The 18,289-nt window shown below is 49.4% G+C and overlaps 1 protein-coding gene across 3 annotated transcripts in view; it reads left to right on the forward strand.

Moving 5' to 3' along the window:
• LOC135216313 (hydroxysteroid dehydrogenase-like protein 2) overlaps positions 1-18,289 on the forward strand; it is a 122,993-nt gene that overhangs the window by 1,602 nt on the left and 103,102 nt on the right. For all 3 annotated transcript variants that reach the window (XM_064251504.1, XM_064251487.1, XM_064251494.1), the window contains exon 2: positions 12,556-12,719. In XM_064251504.1, coding sequence (XP_064107574.1) covers positions 12,556-12,719 — 164 coding nt within the window. The remainder of the gene's footprint in view (positions 1-12,555; positions 12,720-18,289) is intronic.

Raw genomic sequence — 18,289 nt, forward strand, 5'->3', positions numbered from 1 at the left:
GACGTGTTCTTCATCGCTCTCTGCCCGCTTCATCGTCGTGTGCTTTCAAGATAGTATTTGTGTTTTCTCTTACTATTTGTGTGTATGTAAAAGTGAACTGTAAGTACGTATATTCATTTTTCATATACACTTTGTTTATTTATGATTATAGATCAAGGATCGATGTAATCTCGCGCCTCCTATTACCCGACGACTGTGCCCGGGGTTGAGGGGCGTAAATGTGGAAAATTGAGAGTTTTCTTGAGATCGATCCCCAGGTCCTTTGTGCTCGGTGCCGAGGGCGGGAGCGCCGAGCCGTGTATTTTTGGGTGAAAGTGAAAATTGTAAGTGCAGTACTCTTTTTAATTTTTCTTTTATATTTTTGCCCTGTGCGCTCGGTGCCGAGGGCGCGAATGCTCTCGGCACGAGCCCTTTATTTTGTGTGAAAATGAATTCGCAAGTGCAGTATTCTTTTTCATTTTCATATATTATTTTGATTGCATCAATTTTCATTATGGATCAATATTTCCGCTCATAACCGGGAATTGATCCTTAACCTTTTATTTTGTCTGAAAGTGAAATCGCAAGTGCAGTATTCTTTTTCATTTTCATATATTATTTTGATTGCATCAATATTCATTATGGATCAATATTTCCGTTCATAATCGGGAATTGATCCTTAACCTTTTATTTTGTCTGAAGTGAAATTGCAAGTGCAGTATTCTTTTTCATTTTCATATATTATTTTGATTGCATCAATATTCATTATGGATCAATATTTCCGCTCATAACCGGGAATTGATCCTTACCCCTTGCGCTCGGTGCCGAGGGCGCGAATGCTCTCGGCCCGAGCCCTTTTTGTGTGAAAGTGAAATCGTAAATGCAGGATTCTTTTTCATTTTCATATATTATTATTATTGATTGCATCAATATTCATTATGGATCAAGATTCCCCTCATACCCGGGAATTGATCCTTATGCCCTTGCGCTCGGTGCCGAGGGCACGATTGCTCTCGGGCAGTGCCGTGCATTAGTTTTGGGTGCAGTGGGTGCTGTGCGGGGGTAGGGGAAGCGAAGGCCTGCCAAGAAGTCGTCGGAAAGCTCTCCCTTGGTATCCGATTCTTCGTCTTCTTTCCTGCCCCCCCCCGCTCAGCTCCTACGGATGGCACCTTCCCCTTCGGGGTGGAGGGGGTATCCGGGTCCTTCTCCTCGCCCGATCTGGCGAGCGTGGAGGAGGGCGCTCGGTGCCCCGACGTACAATTGTATTTGGGGTCTTCCGTTCGCTCGGGGTGGGGCTCCCCCCCCCCCCCCCCCCCCCCCCCGCGCGCGAGGGGAAACCCCTCCTAATCACCCGACTGTTGCCTCCGCAGGTGCTTCTGCCACGAGGGATGACTTTGGTCAGGTGTGGGCGTCTTTGGGTCTTCAGGGCGCGCCTAGTGTCCAGGGGCTTCTCCATCATCTGGACAGTGTAAGCCGCCCCTCCTCACCTGGTATATTCGCCTCACGTGGTGTCAGTGCCGCCTACAGCCGCTGTGCAGGGTCCGATTGCCGTACCGAGGAGGGGCGTGCCGCCGCCGCCCGGGTTTACCGTGCTGCCGCGACCAGACTTTCGCTGCCCTAAGAGCTCGCCCCTGGACCTGCTGCCGGTACCCAGGATGTCGCTGGCTGTTGCCCCGCCTCCTGTGCCGCCTGCCGTACCTGCCGATGCTGTGCTGGCCATTCCTACCGTTCCTGCTGTTCCTGAGATGTCCGCACCTGCTGACGTCGTCCCTGCTCGTGGTGTTGCTGCCCCAGACGTTGGTCTGTCCGGACAGGTGCGTCCGGGCCCTGTTGCTTCGGCAACAGCAGCCCCGGCTCCGCCCTGGATGGCAGACTTAACGTCTGTCCTGAGGAAGCTGACGAAGAAGAAGAGGAAGAGGAGGAAGGTGTCGTCGTCGTCTTCATCGTCTTCTTCGTCGTCGTCGGCTGCCACCTCTTCCCCTTCGACTTCCAAGGCTTCACAGCCGAGGAAGAAGAAGGCTACCTCCTTCCCTAAGAAGTCTCCCTCGGGAGATTCTCAGGGCCTGTCTCACTTCGGTGGGACGGGGGGTTCTTCCGCTGGTCCTCCTGCTCCTTCGGGAGCGGGGCCCGTCTCTTCTTCCGCAAGGAAGAAGACTATGGGGACTAGAGGGGTACCGGCCAACACCGGTATTTCCTCGCCTGGTGTCAGGGGCTCTACCGCTACACCAGGTTCTGTCTCGGCCTCTCGTTCGCGAGAGGTACCGAGTGTACGGTCACCTGCCGGTGGCCGTGCAGCCAAGAACCAGACGCCAGAGCTTGCTTGGCGCCAGGTTCACGGCACGGAGCGGAAGGCTGACCGCCTGACCACCTGACCGCCGCTCCCACAGGGAAAAGACGGGTAGGGCAACCAGCAGCAGCTCCTCTGACGCACGAGATCGGGGCCGCTGTTCTCGGTCCAGCCGTTTTCCCCAGGGAAACGGCTCGAGTAGGCCTGCAGCTCGATCCCCACCCCGGGTTGGTGATTGCCTGCAGCCCTCCAAGCCCGCTGGTTCTGCCAGCGAGCGGAAGGGGAGAGTCAGGTCTTCCTCTCCCGTGCCTTCAACTTACTCGGTTTACACCGGGAAGAGCGAGGCACAGCGGAGTGATCGTGAGGGGCGCGCCCTGCACGATCCCATCACGACACCGTACGTACCAGGCACGATCATCGGACCGACCAGGACGTACGCACAAGTGGCAGGAGGAGACCGAGAGGGGTCTGTCGCTGTTCCCCCTCCTGAATGGGGAGGTTCTCGGGATATGCTCTTGTTCGAGGGGCTTGACAATCCTACTCCGCAAGATGCAGTCACTCCAGGGATCCAGAGGAACTTTGCCGAGGTTATTGCGCTGATTCGTCAGTACGACGACCTCGGGGAAGGATCGCCACTCCCACCATCCAAGCCACATCCCGGCTCAAATCGTTTTCCAAGAAGGAACCCAAACCGACGGTGGGTCTGCCGCGATCGCAGCTTGCCGACTCTGTTGGACCACGTGAAGTCTCTCGTCTTCGGACAGGACGGTTCGCTGGGGTCTGTCAGACCGAAAAGGCTACTTCCTCCTCCTCTACTGCGACAGCGGCGATTTTACGTGCGTCAGAGGACGGTATCGGCTCTCTCCTGTCAGGTATCGATCAGCCCCACCCAGACGATGTTCACAGTGGCGGCAGACCCCTACCTACAGTGCGAGTTCGTAACCCTCTTCGGGGAAAACGTTTCTCCTAACGATACGTTTTCCCAGACTCTGGAAGGCCATCGCCGCAAGGTGATGGCTGCTCCTACTCTCTTCTCCAACTGCTAGTTCCGCTGGGAAGGCGAGCGAGTATCCAATTCCTCCCCCATTCCCTCTCTCCTTACGGCTACGAGGGAAAGGGGAGGGATCCTGCGTTACCGGTGGGACCTTCGGGTCCTACCTGACGTAAGCCCCCGTCGTTGAGGAAGGATCCTGCCCCATCCTCGATTTCTACGGGAATCAGGAGGACCACCAACTGATGATCGTTTGACGAAGTTCGGGGGGGGGGCGGGTTTCGCCGAGTGCTTAGAATTCTGCGGAATTTCTAGCACTCTCAGAGTGTTCGAGTTTTTTTACGATCTCCGAACACTTAGGCGAAACCACGGTCCAGAGTGGGCTATACGAGAATCCCCAATAATTGTTACCACGATAATCTGGAACCTCGCCGAATGCTCAAATTCCTGGAATTTCTAGCGTTTGGAAGAAGCACTGCTGCTGAAGGAAGAATATCTCACAGTAGGTGACTAACCCTGGAATAGAGAAGAACGGACGGGAACATCCAGTTTGGCTTGAACTATCGTCTTCGCTATTCTGTTCCCCATTGAAGCTTTCCTTCGGGGAAGACTTCTCCTTCACTCTCTTGACTAGAGAACGAAGGCGGTTGATCTCCAATCCTTATTCTCATTCCTTGCAAGGAAAAGAATTTAGGATGGAGGTCGTTGTACAGAAACCTACAAATATACTACGTATATTACCCTCGCGACATGATTCTGTTAAGCAGTTGAATTGTCCGGGGTGTAGGCGCATACCTTAGTTAACTCTACGGATTGAGACCGAGACGACTAGTATCCTAATTGAACTGCAACTCGGGACTGCCTGCAACCTCCCAGGAGTTACCAGTTTCGATTTTAGATACTTATGGTATTGTCATGACAACACCAACTCAGCTTTTGTATTTACCGAATCCATTTCGTTTAAATATAATTCCTCGAGCATATTTTTTATGCTCGATGGTTCTAGCCGAACGCATTCCCTCGTGGAATGGATTACCTGGCAACTCAGGATGACGAGTCAGCGAGAGCTACTGTGTATTGAACTGTCCGATAGCAGCTCAGTACCAGCTGGCTCTCAGAGATGCACGGTCGTTTATGTCTCTCTCCCCTGCATTGATTGACTACCGAACCGTATCTCTGCCCAACAATCATGGACTTAGGTCTCTGATTAACGGGGATTCTCGCATACATGAATGACCATCTACTGCTGTGACGCTCGATTTCATCGCCTTCGACATTGCGAGAATTTTCAACAGAGATATCTCTTGGACTCTTTCATCTTTCTGTTTACCGCACGGTAACAGAAGTCTGTACTAGTCTCCCGCTGCATCGCACTGCGATAATGCGGAATGATTTCTGCAGACATCTGAGTTTGTCTTCAAAATATCTCATATTCGTAGGTGTGCAATTATTCATTGTTCACCCCGAATTAACGGAAGTATCGCAAGACATCGCCTACTCCCAGACCGGCCAGCTCTACTTCCAAATGTTCAGCCCATGAGAAGCAGTTCTTCAGGCAGTACTTCCCTGTGTTTTCATTACTGAAAACGCCCCGCTTTCATTGCAACTACGACTCCTCACTGGACAGCAATGAAATAGCGGTTAGCGTTTTCAGTTATTTGTAAGCACAGGTTCAGAATCTTGAGAATCCTTCTCTCGATTCAGCTGTGAAGACGTAGGTTGCATTCACTGTCCACCTTCGTCTTCAACGCCACATAGTGTTGTTTCTCCTTAGCTGAGATTCAACTACTATTAGGATGTCTTGCCATCAGGGACCTCGGTCTCTAGAAGGCAATTGACTTTCGCCTGTTGGGCACATGCCTTAAGAGAATCATCGCCTTGCCGTCCGGCATCGGTGACAAACAAAATTACGATTTGTTTGGTCTCTCGGCATAACCCTTTAAGGGCGAAGGTCACGTGACTTGCTCGGATGCTTGGGCAACTTGCCTCACTACCAAACGCAGTCAGTCGGCAGCTGTCGGAGCGCCCGAGTCAGTTACGAACTACGCTGTGGACTTAGTTTGGTTGTTCCAGATCAATCATTACTTCGTCCTAATGGCTTGTCCCAGTACCCATACCATCGACACCCACCATGGAGTGTTGGTGTCCTATTCACTACCGAGAAGAAGAACTTCGCTGCATGGGGATAGGAGAATGCGAGACACTTCGCTGCAGATGGATAGACCAGTATGGGCACTGTCCTGGACATCACCGAAGTCGAGAAGAGGGATAGGTCATGCGACTATTCCCTTCTTTTCCTCTGAGGGAACTGCATGACTTTTCCTGCGAAGTCAAGCATCCAGGGGATGGGGATCCGTGACACTTGATTTCGTACCGAACTTCGTAGCGAAGACTCAGAACCCTTCGGTCCCTGACGATCGGTTCGAGTCCTTCACAATCCCCTCCCTAATGGACTTCACCGCCTTCGATGTGAAGGAGATGCTGCTTTGTCCTGTGAGGGTACGACGGCGCTATCTGAAGAAACTCGACACCCCAGGCTGAGTGTTGACGCCTCTTCGTTAGCACCGGGATGACCTAGAAGAAGTACATTCCCTCGCGTTCCGCAAGAACTTCTCCGTGGCGCAGGTACTGAAGGCAGGGGTCTGGTCCAACCAGACCACATGCACCTCCTTCTACCTTCGGGATATTACCCGCAGGTCCTTGGATCTTTTTCCTTGGGACCTGTGGTGGCTGCTCAACACGTTGTGTAGCTAACCCAGACCCTCGCAAGCTGAACAGCATCGATTCCTGGTGTGACTGTAAGAATAGATGAGAGAATGAGTGTGACTGGCTCCTCTTCCTATCTTTTTCTCTCCCTCTACCTGTGGGTAGAGGGATACGGTCGTCACCCTGCTGGATAAGGACGAGATGCAGGTGAGCTATTCGACAGAGCCCCATCCTATCCTATGCCCCAGTGCAGTGGAGGGGGCGTCTGACTGGCTCCGCATTGCCCCTAGGCCTAGACCGCTTCCAAACTCCCAAGACCAAGGGAGGAGGAATGTCGACAGCCGCAAGGAGGATGTAGAGTATCCCCAACAGTCAGGCGTCCCTTCGGCAGATCCTGTCGATTCGTCCCAGGCTGCCTTGGATAGCTATAGGAAAAGCATCCTGAGGAAGTGTTTCTCGGACTCTGATTCGTCCTCAACCAGGCGCGGTTGGAGTTAGGCTACGAAGTCGCGCCCCCCTGAAGAGAGCCTGGAAGCCGCCGACAGGAGACGCCTTGGACCCCGGCCCGGAACCTTTTCCTGAGTATTCTCCTTCGCAGAAAAAGAGAGCGCTTAGATCCCCAGATTCCTCTCCGGAAGGAGTGCATTCTTCTACGAAGAAATTCCTGGTAGGCCTCCAGGAGCAGTTATCAGCTCTTGTAGGCTCTCTTTCCAAGAGCTCCTCACGCAGGAAGGATGTCTCTCTTCCAGTTAAGAGCTCTTTTAAGCGTCCTGCTTCTAGCGTACGCTCGGACAGTAGCAGGCGCCCTTCTCCTGACAGACGCTCCTCTCCAGCGAAGCTCACTCTTCATAGACGATCTTCTCCTGTCAGGCGCTCTTCATTGGGCAAGCACCTCTCCTCTTCTAAGCGACCTTCCAGGAGTACATCGCGGGGCGGAAGCGCCTCTCCTGACAGGCACCAAGAGCCTGAGAGGCTCCCTGATTCGGACTGTAAGCGCTTTACTCCTTCTAGGCGCCCTGTAAAGGACTCTAGCGTATCTCCTGGCAGGCGCCAGGATCATGGCAAGATTCAAGGAAGCAGCAAGCGCCGTACTCCGTCCAGGCACTCTCCAATGGACAGAAACGCCTCTTCTTACAGGCGCCAGGAACCTGAGAGACTCCTCGATCCTGGTAGGATCCAAGAGAGCAGTAAACGCCTTTCTTCTTCGAGGCTCCCTCTAAGGGACTCAAGCGCCTCTCCTGACAGGCGCCAGGATCATGGCAGGCGCCTTACTCCTTCCAGGCGCCCTCTAAGGGACGCAAGCGCCTCTCCTGACAGGCGCCGGGATCGTGGCAGGCGTTTTTCTCCTTCCAGGCGCCTTACTCCTTCCAGGCGCTCTCTAAGGGACGCAAGCGCCTCGCCTACCAGGCACCAGGAGCCCAAGAACCTAGTTAGTAGCAAGCGTCTTTCCCCTTCCAGGCGCCCTTTAAGAGTCGCAAGCGCCTCTCCTGACAGGCGCCAGGAGCCTGGGAAATTCCAAGATCCTAACAGGATCCAGACTAGCAGCAGGCGCCTTACTCCTGACAAGCGCCCTCAAGCGGAAGCAAGCTCCTCTCCGGACAGGATCAAGAAATCTTCTAGGGAGAGAAGCCCCTCTCCTGCTAAGAGTTCTTCACCTAGGAAGCCCTCTTCTCCGGCGGCAACGTTGGAGGATGTCTCAGAAGAGGAATCCCCTAAAGATGCTGGGGTGTCTGATTATAAGAGACTCGTAGCTCTTCTTCTTCAGGAATTCGGAGACTCTCTACGTCCAGCGGACCCTCCCTCTCCAGGATCGTTGCTCTCCAGCATGAAGTTGTCCAAGTCCCCCTCTTTCGTAAGGATGCGCCCTACCCTTTCTATGAAGAAAGCTTTTAAGGGCTTAGAGGGGTGGCTTCTTTCTAAGAAGGAAGCAGGGAAGAATGTTTTTTCCTGCCCTCCTTCCAAGCTTGCAGGAAAGCCAGGTATCTGGTATGATACCAAGCAGCCCATGGGATTGGGTCTTCCCTCGTCTGCGGATTCGGATTTCTCATCGCTTGTGGACTCTTCTAGAAGGCGCTCTCTACTTTCGGCTAAGGCTTCTTGGGGGATGTGTGAGATGGACCATCTCCTCAAGGGCCTTTTCCGTACTTTGGAAGTTTTCAACTTCATGGACTGGTCCCTGGGAGCTCTGGCCAAGAGGGCTCAGGACCCAGACTTTGTCAGTATGGGAGAGTTATCCAGTGTCCTCTCCTGCCTGGATAAAACAGTCATGGATGGTTCTACAGAAATACCGTCCCTCTTTGGATCAGACATCCTTAAGAAGAGATCTGTATACAGCTCCTTCCTGACTAAGTCTGTATCTCCTCTCCAGAGGTCCTCTCTGCTGTACTCGCCCTTGTCCAGCCACCTTTTCCCTCAAGAGACAGTGAAGGACATGTCTAGGTACTTGTCGGAGAAGGCAACACAGGATCTTCTGGCCCAATCGGCGAAGAGGTTGAAACCTGCGGTCCCTGTGACCAAGAGGGAGAAGCTGTCTTTCCAGCAGCCCTTTCGAGGGAGGGCGGCTACTAGAGGCTCTCTCAGGAGTAGAAGGCCCGAGAAGAGAGGAAGATCTTCGAAAAGAGCCTTCGGGAAGACCCAATGAAGCGCGAGTCCTCCAGACCAGAGTAGGTGCCAGACTGCTGAGATTTGCCAAAGTCTGGGCACAGAGAGGGGCGGACTCCTGGTCCCTCTCCATCCTCGAGAGAGGATACTTAATCCCCTTCAGGGAGAAACCTCCCTTGACGACAACTCCAAGGGAGTTAACGGCAAGATACAAGGATCCTGTACGAAACCAAGCCCTTCTGCAATTAGTGGAGCAAATGCTGGACAAGGAGGCCATAGAACAGGTATAAGAGCTCCATTCCCCAGGGTTTTACAATCTGCTGTTTTTGGTGCCAAAAACCTCAGGAGGGTGGAAGCAGGTGTTGGATGTAAGCGCTCTGAACTTCTTCGTAATAAAGAAGAAGCTCTCGATGGAAACAACATCCTCTGTCCTTTCGGCGCTTCGTCCAGGGGACTGGATGGTGTCCCTGGACCTTCAAGATGCGTATTTCCACGTACCAATTCATCCTTCGTCCAGGAAGTACCTCCGATTCATGGTACGAGGGAAAGTGTTCCAGTTTCGGGCTCTATGTTTCGGGCTTTCAATGGCCCCTCAAGTGTTCAAGGGCCTAATGAAAAATGTAGCACATTGGCTACATTTGGAGGGGGTAAGGATCTCCTTGTATCTGGACGACTGGTTGATTCGTGCCCAGTCAAAAGATCGCTGTGTGGAGGACTTGTCACTGACCTTAGAATTGACCCAGTCCTTAGGACTGTTAGTAAACCTCGAGAAGTCCCAGATGATTCCCCAGCAAAGCATTGTCTATCTGGGGATTCTGATGGATTCTTGGGGTTTTCAAGCGTTTACTTCCCAGGAAAGAAGAGATCGCTGCTTACAGAAAGTGGCAGCCTTCCTAGAGAAAGAACAATGTTCCGCGAGGGAGTGGATGAGTCTTCTGGGGACCCTTTCCTCGTTGGAACAGTTCGTTTCTTTAGGAAAGCTGCACCTAAGACCCCTTCAGTTTTACCTGAGGGAAAAATGGGATCAGAAGTCCCAAGACCTGTCGGACTCCTTCCATCTCACAGAGGGGATAAAGGAGGATCTCCGTTGGTGGTTGGACACAAAGACTCAACCAAGGCTTGTCTCTTCGTGTGCCGAGCCCTCGCCTAGTGTTATTTTCAGATGCCTCGGAGTGGGGTTGGGGAGCAACTAGGTGCGAGAGAAGTGTCAGGCACCTGGAGAGGAGAACAGGTGTCCTGGCACATCAACAAAAAGGAGTTGGCAGCGGTTCATCTGGCCCTCCTTCACTTCGAGTCTCAGGTCACAGGATCGGTGTTGCAAGTGAACGCCGACAACACCACAGCCCTAGCTTACATCAGGAAGCAGGGAGGAACATTCCTTCTCCCTTTACGAGAAAGCAAAGGAGTTGCTTCTATGGACCAAGGAAAGGAACATCACTCTCCTCACCAGGTTCATCCAAGGAGAAAGGAATGTGAGGGCAGATCTTCTCAGCAGAAGAGACCAAGTCCTTCCCACGGAATGGACTCTCCATCCAGAAGTGTGCAACAGACTGTGGAACCTCTGGGGAAGACCAAACCTAGACCTGTTTGCGACCCATTAGAATGCAAGGCTGGAGAACTACTGCTCTCCGATTTCAGACCCAAGGGCAGTAGCAGTAGACGGTCTTCTTCTGGACTGGTCGGGAATCGACGGGTACGCTTTTCCCCCTTTCAAGATCTTAGAAGTAGTGAGAAAGTTTGCTTCAGCGGAAGGAGCAAAACTAACTCTGATCGCCCCTTTCTGGCCAGCTAAAGATTGGTGCACAGAGGTACTGGAATGGATGGTGGATTATCCGAGGTTGCTTCCACTCAGGAGCGATCTTCTCAAACAGCCCCACTTCGACAGGTTTCACAAAAACCTCCCCGCTCTCAGTCTGACTGCCTTCAGACTGTCGAAGGACTCGTCAGAGCGAGGGGTTTTTCACGCGAAGCTGCAAAGGCTATTGCAAGAGCCAGGAGACCCTCTACCTTACGCGTCTACCAGTCGAAGTGAGAGCTCAGAAGGTATCCTCTTCCAGTACCTCTGTAGCAGACATAGCCGACTTCCTCCTTTACTTGAGGGAGAAGTGCAAGCTTGCTGTCTCCACCATTAAAGGATATAGGAGTATGCTTTCCTCTGTCTTCAGGCATAGAGGCCTGAATATTTTTGAAGTGAAGACAGAGACCTCCATGAATCTGATTAGGTCTTTTGAAACTGCTAAGACCAAGACGACTAGACCACCCAGTTGGAACCTGGATGTGGTTCTAAAATATTTGATGACAAACAAGTTCGAGCCTCCGCATACAGCCTCCTTTAGAGACTTAACAAGGAAGTCTTTGTTTCTCTTTGCTCTAGCTTCAGCTAAAAGGATTAGCGAACTACAAGCTGTAGAAGGCAAAGTTGTGTTCAAGAAGGACTCAGCAATTGTTTCCTTCAAACCCCTTTTCCTGGCAAAGAATGAGAACCCTTCTAAACCATGGCCAAGAACTTTCGAAGTTAAGGGACTGTCTTCGATGGCAGGAAAAGAATTAGAGAGGACTTTGTGTCCAGTCAGAAGCCTCAAATTCTACCTTGAGAGGAAGAGGCAACTAGGAGGCAATACGGAGAGTCTCTGGTGCTCGGTTAGAGATCCGAAGAGAGCCATTTCTAAGAATGCTCAAGCGTTCTTCATCAAGGACGTGATTAAAGAAGCACATTTTTCCTGTGAGGACGAGCAATTCAAGCTCCTAAGAGTGAAAGCTCATGAGGTGAGAGCCATAGCTACCTCTTTGGCATTTCACAAGAACTTATCTCTCCAGACTCTCGTCGAGTCTACCTACTGGAGTTGTAATTCAGTTTTTGCATCTCATTATTTGAAAGACGTACGAGTGACATACGAGAAGTGCTTTTCACTGGGAGCATACGTATCTGCGGATTCGTTGCTGGGAGAAGGAGCTGAAGCTAGTCCTATTTAGTTTAGTTTAGGTTAGGCATTTTATAATGGTTTGTGATGTGTTTTGAAGGTTGATTGGAAGAGGGTATTGGAAGGGTACCCCTTTCAAATCGTAGCTCTAACAGTGTTAGTTTGGTCAGGTGGTCGGGATTGGCTGTTGTGCTCCTTGTTGTATTTTGGTACCTAAAGCTCTGTCATGTAAGAGGGCTAGTCCCCATTGATATGATACAGGTTAAGGCTCTGCCATGTAAGTGGGTCAGCCCCCATTGGCACGATCCACTAGAAGGCTCTGTCAAATAAGTGGGCCAGCCCCCATTGACTAGATCCAGAAGGGTTTTTCGGTCATAGGTCTCATCCTCGCCGAAGCTCTTGAGGTAAGCAGACTCATAGACAGTATCCATGAAGTCTTCTGCCCATTCAGGTAGGAACCAAGGTTGTTTTTTCTTTATACCTACAACATATGTTGTTTTCCTGTTTTTTATTATATAGTATTTAGCTGTCTCTTACCCTCCACCAAGGGTGCTAGTCAGCTAAGTATATATCTGCCGGGGAAGTTGCATGTACAAAAATGATATTGTTATGATACAATAAAGTTTTGTACATACTTACCCGGCAGATACATACGATTAATGGCCCGCCCAGCCTCCCCTCAGGAGACAGGTGGAAGAGAAAATCTGATTAGAAAACGGGAATGGTTCCTATTCCCGCCACCCAGCGGCGGGAGAGGGTTGATCACCTGACCTACCTGTCGCGTGTGCCGCGAGTTTTGAATTCTGTCGGGACGTCGGAGACTATAGCTAAGTACTATATATCTGCCGGGTAAGTATGTACAAAACTTTATTGTATCATAACAATATCATTTTTCAGAAGCAGGTACACATGCGCCTTGAAGTCTCACGTAAAAATTTTTGCTATCTAAGTCTTAAGCATTTTATGGAAATACACATGATTTGTGTACTGTATCAAGTTTATTCATAAACTTTGACAGTATTCACTGGCATTTCCATAAGGATAGGACTACATTACATATTCTTCCTCAGGAAACTTCAAGGGAAAACCCTTTTCATTACTGGTGCCAGCAGGGGGATTGGCAAAGCAATAGCTCTCAAAGCAGCTAGGGATGGAGCAAATGTTGTCATAGCAGCCAAGACTGCTGAGCCACATCCCAAACTTCCAGGCACCATTTACACAGCAGCTAAAGAGAGTAAGTAGAAGCATCTGTGCTGTCTTAGGTCAAACAGCTATGTGGAATAAGGTAGTATTTTGGAAAAGTCCTTTGTTCTAGCATGTTTCTCTCATAAAAATTATGAAGTAGTATGTTAAAGATAAAATATTCCCAAGCTAGTCCTTATAATTCAGAAAATTTGTGCCCATACAGTATCTAGAATTGTATATTTTTATATAAGTACCTTACCAAGTGTAATTAGTACATAGCTGTGAGCTTCTTGCCTATGGCAGTCTAAAAATTTAAATATTGTGATAGGAGAAGCATTTGTATTGCAATACACTCCCTGAACACCTGAATTAGCCCTGGTCACTGACCAGCCGAACTATATCCCCACAGATTTACCCACTAAGTGGGTAATTTTAACTGTCAGCATTACCAATGCTACTAGTAAAATCTAGTCAAATAAGTTACCTGTGTTACTGTTGGCAACACTGGTCCAAATACCGGCCACAAGAGAACAGTCTCCTCAATTGTTCTTTGTTCATGTGAAGAGCAAGACGTATTCCTGCTTCCAGCGAACTAATGGTCTTTTAGCCCGACCCTCGTAGTGTTTACTAAGGCCTTGATAGGATTTGATATCCTTGGCTTTCGTTTATGACGTTTCTTCTGATTTTCCCTGATTTGGATCATATTTCAATTGTTTTTGGAACTTCTCTGTTATCATCGGGAGGAGATGGTCGAGCCTCATCAAGAAAATCCTTACCTTAATCTCTGCTTCATCAGCATTGCCTCCAACAGCTGCTGGTTGAGTGTTAGCACTCTTCATTCCTGTGCTACGTGCGACAAAGGATGAATACCCTCAAAATGACAGACATTCCTTTTGTTTTAGCTGAAGGGAAGTGCAATGCATGTCATACAGAGATGTAAAGAATGTAAGGATTAGTTCATTACATCACTTAGAGGACTACCTTAGTTGTCAGAATCTCTAGTCTCTAAAAGCAAATAGAAGAAAGCGGCAAAATTGCGAGAGTTAAGCAAAGAAGAGCTAGAGTAGGAATGGTTCAGAATTGGAAGACAGAATGTCTAACTTGTTTGCTAATTTCATGGTAGGTGCTACTAATTGTTCTCTTTCTGCTTCCCTGCCTGTTCCAGAACCAGCCCTAATAGGTGCCGGGGCTCATGGAGAACCTCAAACCCGGAGGGTAAGGTCTACCGGCAACCCCAGCATGGAGCAGGTAGAGTTTAGCAGTAGATTCCCCCTAAGGTGTAAGTTCTAAGGTTAATGTAAAGTTAGGCCAGGGACAGACAATTAGTGATAATAGGTTACATAGTGTTTAGGAAGAGAAGTGCAGGTTCCCCTGGGTTTGGACTCCCTTGTAGTGTCTAGTGTGAAGGTTCATCTTTAGAGCCATCTTTGGTTTTATTTCCTCCTTCGGGTTCTTTGCAACAGAAGGTTTCTAGTCCATGGTTTTGTCGTTTGGATGTGGTTTCTGGTTTCTCTGGTTCTGAAGTGTTGGATAGTGCTCCTTTGTCTTCGAAGGTTCGTTCTTCTGTCTTTGGATAAATTTGGTTCATCTTGCAGTAGTGGTAATTATGGTGATCAGGTTGTCAATTTGGCTTTATTCATATATGGTATGGTAATTATTAATATCTGTTAAATCTTTACATCCTTTCATATTCTCTTTCTTCATCTTACTTTCCACCCTCTCCTAACACTTAATTCATAGTGCAACAGAGAGGGTTTTCCTCCTTTTACACATTCAAACCTTTTACTGTCAGTTTCCTTTTCACCACTGAATGACCTCATAGGTCCCAATACTTGGCCTTTGGCCTAAGTTCTGTATTCAACTAGACACTCTCACTGCCTGATTGCACGCTGCTGCCTGTGCCAGCTGTGCGCAAGATATAGAAAGATTTGTTTTCAAAATGTAGTTGTACCAATATTAATTGCTAGCCCCATTGTAAAATCGAATTATTGTAAGACGAATTACAGTGGCTTGAATAAGGACTGTATTAATGATCATGTCTTGAAGAATTTTCCTGAGTTTGCTAATGATGTTCGTCAAGATTATCATGGGGAACAGAGTCGGTATAGTTTCTTTCTCTCCCAGTATCTTCTAAAACTTCTTCTAATGTCTTTACACAATCTTCTTTATCATGTCATTCTTTGGAGGTTGCTTCAGAGTCTTCTCTCACTCATCCTGTTTCTTTGCCATGGACACAGCAGAGCAAAGAGTTTTCATTGTTTCAATCCTGAAATTTGGGGGTTTTGACGACTCTCTCTCTCTCTCTCTCTCTCTCTCTCTCTCTCTCTCTCTCTCTCTCTCTCTCTCTCTCTCTCTCTCTCTCTCTCTCTCTCTTTGGGGTGAGGGAAGTAATTTTGGTGGGGGTGTCTTCTTAGCACTTTCCACGGGTCCTGTAGTTCTGTAGTTCTCAGGCTGCTGGTCTGGATGCTTCACATGCGGTTGCAGAGTCTTCCGCAACTCCGTATATTCATCCTTTACTAGGTTTGAGACGCAATGTGTCCTCCGTGGTTCTTGTGGGGGCTACGGGAGTTGGCGATTCACCTGCGCCATCATTAACTGTATCAGTACTGGTTGTGATCTCAGCTCCTCCTTTGCTCATACGTGAATAAACCTTCAGTCTTAACAGTAGGATAATTTTCTAGTTCCTTGCTGGTTCTGGTTTAACAATTGGAGATTGAAAAGCAAGGAATCTGTGAGATCTGGCGATGTGTGCGTATATTGGGTGAAAACTGGTCAAAGACTGCTCACATGCTACCACGTTTAGTCTTTTTCTTAACCGCCTGGGTGAGAGTTGCGGTTGCTTACTCTTGGCCATTTATTCAGTTTTTTGCCTGTTTTTGCTATTTTGCTTGTCTGTGTATGTGCTTGTGTTGTTGTGGCTTCCTCTGCATCGTCTCAACCTCGCCAACGTATGTGCCCAGTAACTCAAGGTTTCCCGTGTTCTCGTTTCCTGGCTTCTTCGGCTACAGACCCACACTCCACATGCAGTAGGTGTCGTGCTAATGTTTGTACTATAACGAATCCCTGCCTGGAATGTTGTGCATGGCCTAAATCACAATAGAAATTATTTTATAGTAAGAGGGAGTATTGTAGAGTTTTGACTCTTTCTTCGTGGGAAGGGTTTTCATCACTTCCCCCAGATGATTCGTCTTCTTCCACAGTCACACCCCATGATGCTAGAGTTTATGTGCCTGTGTCTCCTTCCTTTTCTTCCATGAATTCGTCATTGGGAGTATGGGGAGGCCCTCAGGCTGATTTAATGTGAAATGTTGCTCCCTCTTAGTTGGGGATTACTAATATGCTTCCCAGGAGGGAGGAGGCTATTTCATCAGTTTCTTCTCTATGTTGGTGCCCGCAGTCAGCCATTTTGTAGTGAGCTGCCTGAGTATCATCGTATCGCTCTTCCAGTTAAGTCTGCAGCTAGTTCGGGTCAGTGGGAGGCCTTGATGTCTCTCTCAGTGATATTGGTGACGTCACTCCCAGTTCCATTGGTGACATCACTTCCATCGGTGACGTCACTCCCAGTTTCCTCAGTGACGTCTCTCTCTGCTACGTTGGCATCGTCGGTTGGGGCTGCTGCGCTGCCTCGCTCCTCTGTGTTGTCATTGTTTGCTCCCGTGACATCATCGCTGCCATCCAGGACGTATCCTCTTCCATTCGTGTCATCTGTGTCCTCTCTTGCGGATCCATCCGAGATTTTATGTCAGGCATTTCTTAAGAGATTGGACTCTGTTTTTGAGGATAGGTTTACTGGCTTCTCTGCTGAGAAGGCTGTGAGCAAACGTGTTGCGTTGCCTCCCCCCTTTCCTGCCAAGAGGGTGTGTAAAGAAGGAGTGCTGTCTTCTTCCCATCCATCATCACCATCTCCACTGTGTCGGAATATCGCATTGGAGGGCTAAGGACTTTGTTATTTCTTCGTCAATGAGTGAAGAGTGGCACATCCGTGTTCCTAAGAGTGTTAGTGTTTCATCCCCTGTGCAATGTGCTGTGGCTGCGTCATCCTCTTTGGGATAGGAACGTGTTGCAACCTTACACGTACGTGCTCATGTTGGTGATTTATCTGGTGCTTCTGCTCACATGCCTATTCATCGCCGTAAGGATCTAAAGGCGCCTGTGAAAAGATCGAAAGTTGTAAATGCGGAAGTGGTGCAGCCCGGGTGTTCGCCTTCTCTTTCCCATTGATGCTTTTCAGGGTTTGACTCCAAGGATTTCTCATTCTGTGTCAAGAGTTCGAGATGCTTCTCCATCGCACGTACATGCATCTACTCCACACAGACGCATACGTGGACACGTACGTGAGTCATCTATTGTGAGCGTTTATAGTAGTGTTCCTAGTGTTGTGATTGGTTCTTCGCAGAAGTTGGCGCATGGCCCCAGTCTGGACAGCTCTTTGATGTCTGTGTTGGCTGGCGTTTCAGGTTCTTTGGCTGCTGGGTCTGCAGTTGGTTCGCTCGAAGAATGTGTGTTTGGTAAGCCTGCATCTTCTCGTCATCAGTCCCCATTGCCAGAACAGGAGGAAGGAGATACACAATAGTTTTTATTTTCCTTTACCAAGGTTGTTGATCTCATTCGTGGGTTCAACAATCTGGAGAGTAGGACTGAGGCTTGGTCGTCTTTCACTCCTACTTGCTTGGAAGCCTTGCTGGGGGCTATGCAAGATCCTAAATCGTCATTTCAGCTTCCTTTATTGGGGCATGTCCAGTCGGTCTTTGCAAAAGGTGAACGCCTTTGTGTGAGATCGGTACGGATCTATTCGGTCGAGGGGTTCTTCCAAGTTGCTTCCTCCACAACTCCCGAGGCATAGGAAGTATTACGCTACGAACTCTGTCTGCTTGTTGCCTCAACGTCTTAACCCAGACATTATACGTCTCAAACCAGGGTTGACTTTGGAGCAGGTGAGGTCAGTGGCACCGTCCTTGTCACCGCAGGATGCCTCGGCATTGGAGTCTACTGCAGCCTTCATGCTTCAGACGGTGTCGTGGTTAGACTTGTGATCAACAGCCATTGCCAAGATTTTGTCTGATAGGTCTGCAAAAGGGTTAGTGAGTGCATCTTCTCTTGTCAGTTTGTTACAGTCTGGGAGCAAGACGTTTTTGTTTCTTGCCCATGTTAGTGTCAATTTGTGGGCTAATCTTCTTCTGGTCAGAAGAGACGCAGCATTGTCTAGGATGGCAAGATCAGTTGACCTTGCGTCATTGTTGGCACTCAGGAATGGGGATCTGTGGGATTCTCAGTTTCTGTTTCCTTGGACTGAGCTGGAGGCTGTGATAGACCAGAAGCGAGCTGACACGAAGGGCAGGTTGGTGCACCAGGCTGTGTCCAAGTTGGAGTCTTGTTCTCGGAGACGTCCTCCTCCTCCTCCTCCTCCTGTTCAGCAGCAAATGTAGAGATCGTTGCCTAGTAAGCCATCTAGAAGTTCAGTTTTGGCTGGGCTCTCACATTCGTCGTCTAAGCCTAAGTCGGAGGACCAACGTCCCTTTTGGCCCTGCTCCTACAGGTCAAGGAGGGGCTCCAGGGGTAGAAATAAGGGGGTTCAACGATAGTTTGGATGCCTCTCCCTCTCCTTTGCCATGGGTGGGG

The sequence above is a fragment of the Macrobrachium nipponense genome, chromosome 19, assembly GCF_015104395.2.
Source record: "Macrobrachium nipponense isolate FS-2020 chromosome 19, ASM1510439v2, whole genome shotgun sequence".
In the NCBI taxonomy this organism is placed as follows: Eukaryota; Metazoa; Arthropoda; class Malacostraca; order Decapoda; family Palaemonidae; genus Macrobrachium; species Macrobrachium nipponense.